At 38.5% G+C, this 13,809-nt stretch overlaps 1 protein-coding gene and 1 pseudogene across 2 annotated transcripts; both read left to right on the top strand.

The window, feature by feature from the left end:
• Positions 1-1,983: 1,983 nt before the first annotated feature.
• On the top strand, positions 1,984-5,809 carry LOC104811643 (annotated as a pseudogene).
• Positions 5,810-5,963: 154 nt separating this feature from the next.
• On the top strand, positions 5,964-13,793 carry LOC104811641 (protein ENHANCED DOWNY MILDEW 2). 2 transcript variants are annotated; one of them, XM_010538399.2, is made up of 19 exons: positions 5,964-6,085; positions 6,494-6,937; positions 7,042-7,144; positions 7,391-7,444; positions 7,547-7,689; positions 7,879-7,975; positions 8,143-8,241; positions 8,380-8,627; positions 8,717-8,806; positions 8,891-9,430; positions 9,557-9,704; positions 9,799-9,900; positions 10,064-10,156; positions 10,494-10,535; positions 11,045-11,155; positions 11,289-11,360; positions 11,445-11,563; positions 11,666-11,729; positions 11,835-13,793. In XM_010538399.2, exons 2-19 carry the CDS (start codon positions 6,522-6,524, stop codon positions 13,512-13,514), a joined length of 4,221 nt encoding a protein of 1,406 aa, XP_010536701.1. In that variant the 5' UTR covers positions 5,964-6,085; positions 6,494-6,521; the 3' UTR covers positions 13,515-13,793. The 2 variants fall into 2 exon arrangements, with proteins under 2 accessions (XP_010536701.1, XP_010536700.1); XM_010538398.2 differs by having other exon boundaries at positions 5,964-6,937.
• The last annotated feature ends 16 nt before the right edge of the window (positions 13,794-13,809 follow it).

The raw sequence follows: 13,809 nt of genomic DNA, 5'->3' as shown, positions 1-13,809 counted from the left end.
AAGTAAGAGATTAATTAGATTCATCATGAATCTTACCCCTAAAAATTAAATGAAAACGATAGATTAAAAAAATGTCTTACCGTTAATATATATACATATATATATATATATATATTACTAGATCATATTCGATTAAGATTATTATTCGGTTTTGTATATCTTGGAACACAAATTAATCATCTTAGTTTCTAAATAATGAGTTTCCATATATATATATATATATATATATATACACACACACACACAAGCAGATAAATTACTAGAACGAGCCGAGTTTTTTTTTCCACATATTTATTTGATTAATATAACACTAACGTGATATAAATCACGTTAAAAATTGATATAATGAAATCTATGAATCGACACAAAAGTAAAAGTAAGAGATTAATTAGATTCATCATGAATCTTACCCCTAAAAATTAAATGAAAACGATAGATTAAAAAAATGTCTTACCGTTAATATATATACATATATATATATATATATATTACTAGATCATATTCGATTAAGATTATTATTCGGTTTTGTATATCTTGGAACACAAATTAATCATCTTAGTTTCTAAATAATGAGTTTCCATATATATATATATATATATATATATACACACACACACACACAAGCAGATAAATTACTAGATCATATTTTATTGGGGTTTGTATTCCAAGACCCACAAATCAATCATCGTGGTTCATAAATAAATAAATAATCAGGTTCATTGGACGCTTTAAGGATGGGCTTCTTTTTGAGCCTAATAAAGTACATTTCTTTTATTGGGTCGAAGCTTGGCCCAATTCTCTAAAGATCCATATATATATATATATATATATATATGTGTGTGTGCCTGTGATCTTTTCCCTATGTTATACGAAATTTCCTGTATATAATATGCTTTTTGCCTCACTATAAGGCATTCAATAATTGGTTCACTTTACTAATATAAGATTTAATAATTGGTTTCACACGTGCTATGCACGTGTGTGGTGTATGTTACAAACGTCCGAATAAGTCGGTGGAGCTTGTGTGTGTCAATTGGGTGTGACGTGCCAAAGTAATTGATCAGAAAAAAAAAATTAAGAATCATATGTCATAATAGGGTGTCGATTTAGTTCTGAAATCCAAAGGTTGAAGTTTGATCCGAGTCCATCAAAAAAATATATATCAGATTTTAGGTCTAAAATTTTCATTATGAACAAAATTAGGTTTTTCATGGGGTTTTGGATTGATCCAAAAATCAATAATATTTTTTTAAAAAAACTAATAAAAAAACAAAAAAATTAAATTTACAAACAAATTGAGCGAATCAGTCCAATCCAGTCCGATCCGATTCACCCCGAATCTAAAATCTATAGAATCAGGTTTCATGTTTAGTTATATAAACCCGAAAAAAAATCGGATCGATCCAAACCTAAATCCGAAATCCTCAAACCGAACGTAAGCTCGGATCAGATGTGTCATGAGGTTCTCAATATATAATATGTATATGGCACTGCATTTATTTGTGGCAGTAAATGCAGAAAAAAGTGCAAATAATAATGGAAATGAATTTGACTGATAGGTGATCGGTTTAGGTATAAATTTAGAAGGGCATTTTATTGTTGTCCACGGTAATCTGCATTATTTTTGGTAATTACTAAAGAAGACGACAGGACTTTATTTATTTTCTAATGAATATTTACGGGAGAAAATATATAACACCATAATCACATGGTTATGGCATTTTTTGTATTTTTCATCTAAATATTAAAATGGATTTTTTTGTTTTTAATTATAGAGACATATAAGTCCAAATGCTGACAAATATGAGATATGATACAAAAGGGGGCATCATATCGATGTGGAGGCACCGCTCCTTCAACCTGTCGTGACTACAGAGAGAGTATCTTATGCTGTTCCGTACTCGCGCGCGTGACAAGTCCCTTAAATTAGCTTTCAATGCAAGTGTGGCTTCGTCGTAGCGGAAAAAAGAAAAGAAAAAAAAAAAACTCGTTTCCCCTCCCTCCCTCCCTCTATCGCCATTGTTTTGCTCCCATTCGAAGCTAAAAAACGATTCTTTCTCCCGCATCTCTTCGTCGCCTCTCTCTCTCTCTCCGTAGTGGGTACTTTCTCAACGGGGTTTTCTCTTTCACAGTGATTGACATTCATATATTGTATATTCATATATATATATATATATATATATATATATAGAAGCGTTAGTATTCAATGCGGAATCTCATATCCTGCCGTGAGAGGTGCGATTCTGTATATTGGGTTTTGGTCTATCTGTAACCATGGAGACTGTCAGTTTTCCAGTTTTGTTATGGTGTGATCCTTTTTTCTATATATAGGAGTCTCCTGGGTTTGTGAAATGCATTTCTGTTCTTATCTTGTTTTTTTTGTGCTCATCCATTTGCAGCAAGAATCGGACTACTGCGGCTACATCATTGATTATGGGTTCAGGGTTTTGATTGACGTGATCAGGGTTTTTATTCGATTCTTTGCTTTGGTGTTCCTCTGCCGTGATTGTCGAGACATTTCGTGTTCTTCCCCGTGAATGGCGAGCGGGGAAATGTCTGGTTTGGTGGGTGTTATCGTTTCGGATCCATGGCTACAGAGCCAGTTCACCCAAGTCGAGCTTCGGAGCCTGGATTCCAAGGTAAAAGCTCTCTTATCAATCATGTTTCCATGTCTCTGGAATCATGCCGCATTGTTGGATCTACTCTGAGTTAGAAAGTTACGGCATTGTAATTGATCATCAATTCTAAGCATTCGATCTATTTTGTTTGAAATGTGAAGTCTTTTGCTTCCTGGTGTATAGTTTGCATCGTTGAAGAATCATAGTGGTAAAATCAAAGTAGAGGATCTGCCTCCGGTATTCGCCAAACTGAAAGGGCTTAGTGCTACATTTAAGGAGGATGAAATAACAGGGATTTTGGGAGAATTGGGTTCTGAAATAAGCTGTGATGTTGGTTTCCAAGCGTTTCTCAAGGTCAGTTGGATCCACTGTGTTCATTGGTTAATCGCCTATATGATGAATCATGATGTAATGGCGGTTGAATTTTGATGTATAATGTGCAGATATACCTGAACTTGCAAGATAAAGCAGCCGAGAAATCAGGCAGTCACAAGAACTCATTGTCTCGTTTCTTAAAGCCAGCACAGCTACCCTTTTTCATACCATAAATCAATGGGAGAAGGGCTCGTTTGTTCACCACATCAACAGATATCTTAGGGATGACCCTTTCCTTTTCAGGATATTGAGGAGTTGCTAAGATTACCGCCGAGAAAGTGTTATTGAAGTGGATGAACTTCCATCTCAAAAAAGGTGGTTACAAGAAAACATTCTCAAACTTCTCTTCGGATTTGAAGGTATACAATTTCTCAAGTAGGATCAACTCATGACTGTCTTTTTCCTCCCTTCAAAACATTTCTAATCAGAGTATATTTTCAATATGTATCTATTTGTTTCCAACATGCTCAAGTGATTTCAACTCTTGAATTGGAAAATTGGATGCTAACTCATAAAAGGGTGATAGTTTTTTTTTGCTTGCTTATTCTTTATGGTTCTGGTGTGTGTAACAAAGCTGAATCAGCGAGGTTGAACAATTCATTTCTAATAAAATAATATCTTGCCCGTAAATCTGAAGGATGCAGAGGCTTATGCTTATCTCCTCAACGTTCTCACACCTGAACACTGCGATCCAGCTACACGAAATGCAAAGGATCCTCTTGAAAGGACTAATCTGGTCCTTGTTCATGCAGAGAGAATGAACTGCAAGGGGACTGGACTACCGAAGAGATTGTTGAAGGCTGTCCAAATTTGAATCTTGCTTTTGTAGCTCAAATATTTCACGTAAGGTCTGTCTCATGATACATTTCATCTTACAAAATTTTCATTGGAGATGTTTGTTCCTTGCACTATATGAAAATCATCGATTAAGGAACACCCATATTTTTCTTGGAAATTTCATCACTTTTGATTTTAGTTATCTTTCTCTACACAAGGGATATGGTTTCGCTCTCTGAACCATAAGCTTTGCCTTGTATCTGCTGCTGCAGGAATGGTCTTAGCACAGATAGTGGGGTGTCTTTTGCAGAGATGATGACTGAGGATGTACAGACTGGCAGAGACATGAGATGCTACCGGTTATGGATCAACGGTCTCGGGATTGGCAGTTATGCCAATAATGTGTTTGAAGATATAAGAAACGGGTCAGCTTTTATTTTCTCAACTAACAAAACGAGAAAATTTTAAAAAGCTTCTAAACATTCTTCAGTTTCAGGCTTCAGGCCGTGGTAGAAGTCTTATCTGCGGTCTGTTATGTTGTGGTCTGAAAATTACCAGAAATGTCATTGGCTGGGTTCTTTTATACTATTGTCATGCAGATGGATTCTTCTGGAGGTTCTTGACAAGGTCTCCCCTGGATCAGTTAACTGGAAACATGCTTCGAAACCGCCTATTAAGATTTAAGATGCCGTTTAGAAAAGTAGAGAATTGCAATCAAGTCGTGAAGATCGGGAGGCAGCTAAAATTCTCTTTGGTGAATGTAGCTGGAAATTACATAGTTCAAGGGAATAAGAAGCTCATACTTGGTGAATCGCTCTTTCCTGTTTCAATTTTCGAGCTTTTATGTCTGGAAATGCATTTCTTAGATATTCTGAAACACTGGATGTGTCTGTCTCAGCTTTCTTATGGCAGTTGATGAGATTCAGTATGATCCAGCTTCTCAAGAACTTGCGTTCTCGGACACGTGGGAAAGAGATGACGGATGCCGATATCCTCGGCTGGGCAAACAGGAAAGTGAGGATCATGGGGAGAAAATCACACATCAAAAGCTTCAAGGTTCTTCTACATTTATAACTTTTGACAATTGGCCCTTTTTCTATTTTTTTTAAAAACCCATCAGAACTTTCGTTTTGATCCAAAGTTTCCATGAAATCTCTTCAGGAAAAGGGTTTATCTAAAGGGTTGTTCTTCCTCGAGCTTCTTCTGTGGGCAGTGGAGCCAAGAGTTGTCAACTGGAATCTTGTCACTAACGGTGAAACTGGTACACGCTTTTCTTTATAAACCAATTCTTTCTTCCTTTTCTTGTTTCTGCTAAGAAAACGCATTTGCTTCTGTTCTTTGTTGCCATTACGCAGATGACGAGAAGAGGTTGAACGCTACATACATAATCATTGTAGCAAGAAAGCTCGGTTGTTCAATTTTCTTGTTGCCTGAGGACATTATGGAGGTAAATACACAAACAGACACACAAATTATGGAGGTAAATACACAAACCAAGAGGTTTCAGTCAAGTGTTTGGTCCAAAAAACCAGAGAAAAACATCGGGTCGGAACTCAAAAATTGAAACTTTTGACCTCGGATGAAGGGTCAGTGGGATTGGAGATGATGATAATGATGATATCTTTGTTTGTGGAAAACTGGATAGGTGAACCAGAAGATGATCTTGATTCTAACAGCGAGTATAATGTACTGGAGCCTTCAGCAACAATCTTCGGAAAGCTCTGATTCTTCATCCACTCATAGTTCCGCCGCCACGACATCCTCTCCATTGCCATCTGTCACGGCTGAGGAAGAAGTCTTCTCCTTAAGCTGCGAAATCTCGAGCTTGGCCATGGACGATGATGATGATGATGCCAACTATGCAGAGACAGCCTCCGTCGTTACAACAGTGTCGTCACAGCAGGAGACCGAGGAGGAGGAGGGAACTGTGGAGTAGACAAAGATGACAACCTCTGTAATTATTAGAGAGATGATCCGACATTTTTTTAAATTGTGAAGATGCTTTGTTACTTGTCCTTTTTTTTTTTTTTTTGGGAGAATAATAAATCCAAGAATATTAATATCACATAATATATTTAACAAAAACAGAAGATTTCACTGCAGTTGCTTTGTGTTTTCTTATCAATGAATATATATATATATAACTTGGATTGGTCCGTTACTTGAGAAAAAAAAACGCAAGAAGCATAATAAGAGGTTGGGAAGCCTGTACAAATATACACACACACGGTATATATGTACAGACGTAATGGCGACATGACGAAAGCTGATTGATACCTTTCAACTGTCGCTTCCCGTTTCCATAGAGAGCGGAGGTCCCTTCTTCTTCTTCTTCTTCTCCTCCAGAATTTGATCACGAGCGCTATTTTTCGAGTGTATAGCGTTGATTTCTTGATTTTTCTGGAGGAAATTTTTGGAAGTTTTTTTTTCGAGTAGGGTTTTCTTCGTCGAGTTTCCTTGAGCGTGGAGTAGTTCAATCTCTCGGGTTTTCGCCCTTCTCCATCTCCGGCTTATTTTCTGCGCTGTAAAGATAAACCCTAGTTCGAAATTCGAGAGTTCGAGATGCTTTAGGGTTTAGTACAATGATTTAATTTTGGTAGTTTTGGGATTTCCCTTATGCTCTGGAATTGAATCCGGATTGTCTGGTTCGGTTGTATAGCTGTCCGCCTTGGAAAAAAAAATCTCTCGAATTTTCTTTATGATTGGGTTGATATCTTGATTAGGTTTTGAGGGCTAAGGGAATTTGAAAAGATGGCGTACGTTGATGATGATGATGAGGAAGAGATTGTTCCTCAGACAGTATCGAATTACCATTTTGAAAATGATTACAAAGAACCCGTGTCTATTGCGGTTCTGCCTGTACAATGGAGCGATGAGGAGAGAGTAGATGGGTCTGCTGTGGATGTTTTCTTGCGGGGATTATCTGATAATGGGCTTCAGAGTCTGTATAAACCTGTTAAGGCGTGGCAATTCGATCTTTCGAACTTCAAGCCGGAGATTTCTGTTCTGACGAGGGACAATATTTGGATTAAGCTTCAGAAGCCGAGGAAAAGCTTCGAGGGTTTGATCAGAACCATCTTGATAACTTTGCATTCCCTTCATTTCATTAGGAGGAATCCCGAAGCTTCGGGGAAATCATTGTGGGAGCATTTGTTTAAAGCTTTTAGGTAATGCCTTTGTTTTGGATCTCTGTCAAGGTCTTGTTTTTTCCTTATCTCCGAACATTTGCTGTCGTTTTCATGGTTGCTCAGTGTTTTGATGCCATTTATAGGTCACACGATGAGAGACTGAGACCGTCTCAGAACGATTTGGTGGATCACATTGATCTAATCTCTGAAGCTATTAAAAGAGATGCTTCCCTGGTGAGGTCAAAGGTTAGTAGGACGAATTGCTTGGCTCTCAATCGGATATGTTATTTAGACGAGCCCATAGAATTTCATTTCATATAGGGGTTTTTGTGTCTGTTTCTTTATACCTTCTGATACTCATATCTGCTGTTCTTCTGTCAGTCTTAGGTTATTGGTAACATGAGTTGTTGTGGCATAGTGTGTCATCTTCCAGATTTTCTCCTGATTTGATAGCAGCATAACCCCCTTTTTTTTTCCTTCTCATGTGTCTAGTTCTTAAATGCATTTGTTGAGAAGAAGCCTGCCAAAAAGAGATTACCTGACGAGGTCCGTTTTTATTTGCTTAGTTCTCTTTTCTCATATATTTTGTTTTCTTCTTTGTTCTCTCTTTTTGTATGGTCTTATGTTATGCCTTATGTCATTTTATAGGACAATGCATGGGATATGGTGTCCAATTTCATAGTTGAAGATGACATGACTGAAGATGGAGATGAAGATGACATGGATGATGATGATGACGACTACTTTGAGTCTGTTTGTGCAATTTGTGACAACGGTGGCGAGCTTTTGTGGTATGTGTCCTTCCTCTCTTGGCACTGAATTTGTAATTATGTGATTTTCCCAGGAAGTTCGTAGCAGAATTAGTTAAAACACTATATACATTTTCGTTTTGGAATGAAGGTTTTACTGAAGTTATCTTCAATGTTCTGTTGTTAGCTCACTGAACCATATGCATAAGTTTCTTCTTTTGCCTTGTCCAGTTGTGAAGGAAGCTGCTTGAGATCATTCCATGCCACTGCTGAAGATGGTGAAGAGTCGATGTGTGAATCTCTTGGCTTAACCAAGAGGGAAGTGAAAGTATGCTATTCATATAAATTTCTTCCTGGTTTCAAGTATGCCACTGAGTGTTTTGAGTCGTCTTGTAACAATTTTCCATGGGGTTTGCTGTTTTTCGATGCTTGTGGAAGTCTTTCGCTGTCTTAAGCCTAGCAGAGAGTTAATTGTTTTCACCATTCTTTTTTCAGGAGATCCAGAACTTCTTTTGCAAGAACTGTGAGTATAAGATACATCAGTGTTTTATTTGCAGAAAGCTAGGCTCCTCTGATAAATCTACTGGTGCAGAGGTATGTGACCATTGATCTCTCTTGTTTACCTTATAGTTATACCGATGTTCTTTTCAGATAATTGTGCAGTTGATGAATGAGAATGACTAGAAGATTTTCTCTTTTTGATCTATGCTTAATGTATCAAATTGTTCCTAGGTTTTTCGATGTGTGTCAGCGACATGTGTATACTTTTACCATCCTCGTTGTGTCGCTAGACGTCTACATATAGGAAATCAAGCTGAGGCTGAAGCGCTAGAGAAAAGAATCGCTGCAGGAGAGTCATTTACCTGCCCATTGCACAAATGCTGTGTCTGTAAGCAGGGAGAGGTTAAGACCGACCCTAAATTGCAGTTTGCTGTCTGCCGGCGCTGTCCTAAATCATACCACAGAAAATGCTTGCCACGGTATTCCTTCAATTAATTGTAAATTTGTCACCCTATTACAATTGGTAGTTTGGAAGGAACTTGAATTTGACATGCCTTACTGGTTACAGGGAGATTGCGTTTGAGGATATTGAGGAGGAGGATATAGTTACGAGGGCTTGGGATGGTCTATTGCATAATCGTGTACTCATATATTGCACGTAAGGTTTTATATTCTGTAGGAAACAGAAACTATATTTATGTTGATATATACCTAAATGCTTTTGCGTTTTCCTCTTGTATAGAGCACATGAGATAGATGAAGACCTCGGCACACCAGTGAGGGATCATGTTAAATTTCCATTTACTGAAGAGAAGAAGAGTGTAGTAAAAGAACAGAGAAAGGTGTCGGAGTCGCATGTGGTAAGAGACAAAATCGGATCCAGGGTGAAGGATCATGTTCCAGCAAATGCTTCTCAGAGGAAAACTAATGCAAAACTACATAGAAATTTAATTCCCGCTTCAAGGGATGGTGCATCTACCAAGAAGCCAGAAGTAGTTTCTTCTGTTTCGGGCACCATGGGGAAAGGAAAGAAAGTTGATCCATACAAAAAGTCTTTGTTGCTTCAAAAGCGGCCCCGGAAGATGGAAGTGAAGGAGGTACATGAAGGTAGCCAAAAACAGGCTTCACTTGGCATGAAGTTGTTTAACTATATGCAGGACACTGAGGCGGAAAAGCCTATAAGAGTTGTTTCATCGGATAACAAGCACAATAAGCCTGTCTCAATTGGCCCCAAGGAGCCTGACAGCGAACTACTCACATTAGATGCTGACTCTGAAAGGAGGTAAGCTCATTCTGTTTGAGATTTTGATTTTGTTTTTGTACTTAAAATTTGGACAAGAATTCAACCTACAATGTGGAACCCAAAACCTCTCTTTTCGCTGTCATGTATTTGTTTTTTCCATTTTAGGATCCTTGCTCTAATGAAAGAAGCCTCTGAATCAATAACTTTGGAAGATATCGTAAAGAAGCGCAGAGTTCCGTCTACACACACAAGCTCTTTAAAGCATATTGTGGATAAAACAATTACTTTAGGAAAGGTCGAAGGCTCTGTTGAGGTGTAATAGAAAGCTGATCTCTATCTCTCTTCTTCGGCTAATCTCTATGACGCTTTGCTGATCATTTTTCATATCACGTGTGGACTGATTGCAGGCTGTTAAAGCAGCACTAGCAAAGCTTGTGGAAGGAAATAACATTGAGGATGCAAAAGCAGTGTGTGAGCCTGAGGTTCTGAACCAGATCTTTAAGTGGAAGGTTGCACATGCTTGGCTTTTTGGCTATGGCCCCAACTATTTTTTTGCGGCTTCTTTACTACTGTTTATGCGTTAGATATTAAAAATATCTATATACATACTCACAGTTTCCGTTTCCAATTGATTTTTTTTGGTAATTGTGATTATGTTGGTGTTTGCTCTAGGATAAGCTCAAAATTTATCTTGCACCTTTTCTTTATGGTCCACGGTATACATCTTTTGGTCGTCATTTCACTAAGGTGGACAAACTTCAAGAGGTGAGTTTATCCTTTCAGAAACAACAGTATATCTTTTTGTCCTCCATGTGTTGGCGCAAATGCCCATGTTTTTAGTGATAGTTATGTGGTTTTTGCCATATCCTGTTAGAAACAATAGGATTATGTTGGTTCACGGAAAATGAAATGTAGTCAATACCTAAGAAATATCTTTTTTTCATGAAGAAAATGATACCTGAAGAGTAGGTTCTTTATAACATTTTAATTGGTAGTTGAATAAAATTGACTAGTAATCTGTGTCTATGTCAGACAATACTCAGGCTGATATGATTCTTCTGCAATGCTTGTTAACTTACAAAATGTTAATCTGGTCTTGCAGATTGTTGATAGGCTACATTTGTATGCTCAAGACGGTGATATGGTGGGTTCTGTTTACTGAATTTATGAGCTATGTCGCATTTCTTTATCTGTGTTTTCTTTACATATTCTTGTCACACTTATGCTGAAAAGATGGTGATGTGAAGGTTGTCTCGTGATTTCGATTTGACTCGTGGGTATGTCAATGGGAAGTACTTACGTCCTTTCAGAAAGAATATAAATGTATGAAACGTAGGGTAATCATGGGAATGAACCGGACTTTGTACGATGATTTTGTTGAACATCATATTTGTAAGCAGTTCCAACACTGTAACTTGTAATATTTGCCTCTTAAAATACGAATGTTGGAAACCTTATAATTTACACATTCAGTTTGATTTTCTTGAAGTGCTTGAATTGTTAATTCTTTCAAGTTTAGTGTCCGAATTGTATTATTTCCCAAAAGCTTATTTTTGCTCTTTATGGCTGCCAATGTTATTTGTGTTATCCCTACCATGGTTCATGTTATTTTTTTTATGATGATGATGGGTTGCTTATTATCTCTTAAAACAGATTGTCGATTTCTGCTGTGGTGCTAATGACTTCAGCTGGTTGATGAAAGGGAAACTTGAAGAGACAGGAAAGAAGTGTTTGTACAAAAATTATGACCTTATACAAGCCAAGGTAAATGACTTGTGAACTTACTATCTTCATCACTGGCGCACAGAAATAACTTTTGCTAGATTGTTAATTTTCTTTTCCATCAATGGGTTTGTTTTGGGATTATTCATGAATTAACTTTACATTATGGTTTCAGAATTATTTCAATTTTGAGAAGAGAGATTGGATGACTGTAAGAAAAGAGGAGTTGCCACCAGGCTCAAGGCTGGTAAAATAAGAATTCCTCCATTAATCTGAGATTTTGTTTGAGCACTCAGTTGTAGACGTATATCTAATTTTTACTTTATGATAGATTATGGGGCTAAATCCTCCATTTGGAGTAAAAGCTGCATTGGCAAACAAGTTTATTAATAAGGCTCTTGAGTTTCAGCCAAAGCTTCTCATCCTTATCGTTCCGGTAGAGACTGACAGGTAGTGATTTTCATCTATTTTCTCTGCACTCTATATTTGTAGAAGCCTAGAAGCTCTCTCTCTCTTTCTCTCTGACGTTAATTTTTTTTTTCTCCACACCAGGTTAGACAAAAAGAAGTCACCTTATGTGCTTGTATGGGAGGATAAGCAGTTTCTATCTGGAAAGGTACATTTATAATATTGTCTATGTTCCCCTTTTGATTTTGTTCTCTAGTAAGCTGTCTGTTCCCTGAAGTTCATTAGGAATTTGTCTCTTGTTTATCTCTTTCAGTCGTTTTACCTGCCTGGATCTGTCGGTGACGAAGACAAACAGATGGACGACTGGAATCTTGTTTCACCTCCACTTTCTCTCTGGAGTCGTTCTGACTGGGTGGCCAAACACATGGAAATAGCTCAGAAGCATGGCCATCTATCTAATAATATGGGGAAGACAAAGTTTGAGAATGATGATCATGCAGCAAATGTGTCTACCTATCCTGTTGAAGATTCTGCTATTCTATGTGATGGCACTTCTGTGCCGGGGAATAATCCTCTCGACAGTTATGATGAGAACGCTGTGCTCGCAAACGATGATGTCTCTATGGAAATAGATGAACCAGAGGTACCTGACGAAGTTCTTCTTCCTGAGAAAGGTGGTGATGAAATTCTAATCTCCGAGAAAGGTGAAGAAACCCGAGGGGCGAAACCTTGTGGTAATCATCAGCCAAATTATTTGCCGAGGGAAAAGAAGGAAAAGGGAAAAATGAAAGGCAACAAATCCAGAAGAATGATGCATGAGAAGTCAATTGACTCTAGTAGCTTGTCGCGGAAGAGTAATAACAAGGAAGAGGAATCGGGGGAATCAAACAGGGAAGTTCAGAGCATTGGGGCAAAAATGCCTGAAAGGGCATCTGATTGGCGGACTTCTGTTAGATCATCTTCTGTGGATGATATATATGCTGAAAGATCCCATGATTCCATGGAAGCATCTAATGGTGGAACAAGGAGTAGATGTAACGTGGGAGGGAATGTTGGAGAAACAGATAGGGAAGGGAAGAGCATTAGAGGAATGTCTGAAAGGACATTGAATCGGCAGATATCTGCACGATTTACTCTTGGTGATAAACAAGGTGCATCACCCTCGTCTTCCAATGTGACAGCTCCGAGGTCCCATGATCCCTTGGAAGCATCTCATTGTGAAACAACTCGAGGAAGAAAGAGCATCGGAGAGAACGTCAGAGGATTAGATGGGGAAGCACAGAGCAGTAGAGGAATGACTGAAAAGACATGGAATAGGCAGATTTCTGCAAGATCTTCTAGAGATGATATGTACTCTGTACATCCATCATCCTCCAACGCAATTCAGAGAGCCTACGATCCCTTTGAAGCCTCGTATGGTGGAACCATGTCCGACTTACATGATGTTGTTGGCCAACGATTGGGTTATGGTGAAACTTATGGAGTCCCGGAGAAACGTCCATCCGAAGCATATATGGGGAATTTTCCTAACGAGATGACTGGTCGGATATCATACACTGAACCAGGAAGAGGAATTAATGCAAGGGAGCAAATCCGACGGTATGGGCAGCAAGCCCCTGATCTTACTGTCTCGAGAGATTATTTGCTAGGGCACAGTGGTCACTTGGACCCCATCTCAGTATCTGCTCCATATGGCAGTTTAGTATCTCTGCCCGAATTGCCATCGTACAGGATGAACAACCCACCAGTGATGCAACAATACCCGCTGCCACCTCGTATGGGTGATCTGAACTACCGGAGGACAAACCCTTTGCAACCTCAGCTGCCACCACCACCGCACCAGCTGGATGGTAATGCTATCTTCGATCCACGTGGTCCATTGCCAGGTCCACCTGGTGAACCCGGAGACTATCTTATTGATCCTATGGGTTTTGCAACTGGTCCTCACCTTCCCTATACCTTTGGACACTCTGCTGGTTGGATTAATGACTAGATTATATGAGCTCTTCTGGCTTTGTTCTAGTGACTTCAGAGAAGGCAGGTTATAAGTGGAAATTTGTTGTCCAATTCTGAACCTTTCCAGAGTGTCCTGCCTTGCTTGGTGGGCATTGCGCTTTCAGACATTCAAATGGGTTCTCAAATCACACGACCAAATGGGATTTGGCTGATAAAGTTGTCACCTTTGGCTTTTTTGTTGAATGCATTTGAATACAAAAAACCAGTTCCCCATGGATTATCTTGTTCTCTTTGTTATTGATTCCCTGCATATTTACCTTGATTTTGGAACT

This window comes from Tarenaya hassleriana, unplaced genomic scaffold (genome assembly GCF_000463585.1).
Source record: "Tarenaya hassleriana unplaced genomic scaffold, ASM46358v1 Cleome2, whole genome shotgun sequence".
In the NCBI taxonomy this organism is placed as follows: domain Eukaryota; kingdom Viridiplantae; phylum Streptophyta; class Magnoliopsida; order Brassicales; family Cleomaceae; genus Tarenaya; species Tarenaya hassleriana.
Note: the sequence above shows the minus strand (reverse complement) of the source record. Positions and strands in the feature narration are given on the sequence as shown.

What these genes read in the sequence shown, in the direction of transcription:
- LOC104811641 (XM_010538399.2), top strand. Translation starts at nt 6,522, where the DNA reads ATGGCGTACGTTGATGATGATGATGAGGAAGAGATTGTTCCTCAGACA. An exon ending in CGTGTACTCATATATTGCAC is followed by an intron (nt 8,807 to 8,890) that starts GTAAGGTTTTAT and finishes CCTCTTGTATAG; the next exon opens with AGCACATGAGATAGATGAAG. An exon ending in TGCCACCAGGCTCAAGGCTG is followed by an intron (nt 11,361 to 11,444) that starts GTAAAATAAGAA and finishes ACTTTATGATAG; the next exon opens with ATTATGGGGCTAAATCCTCC.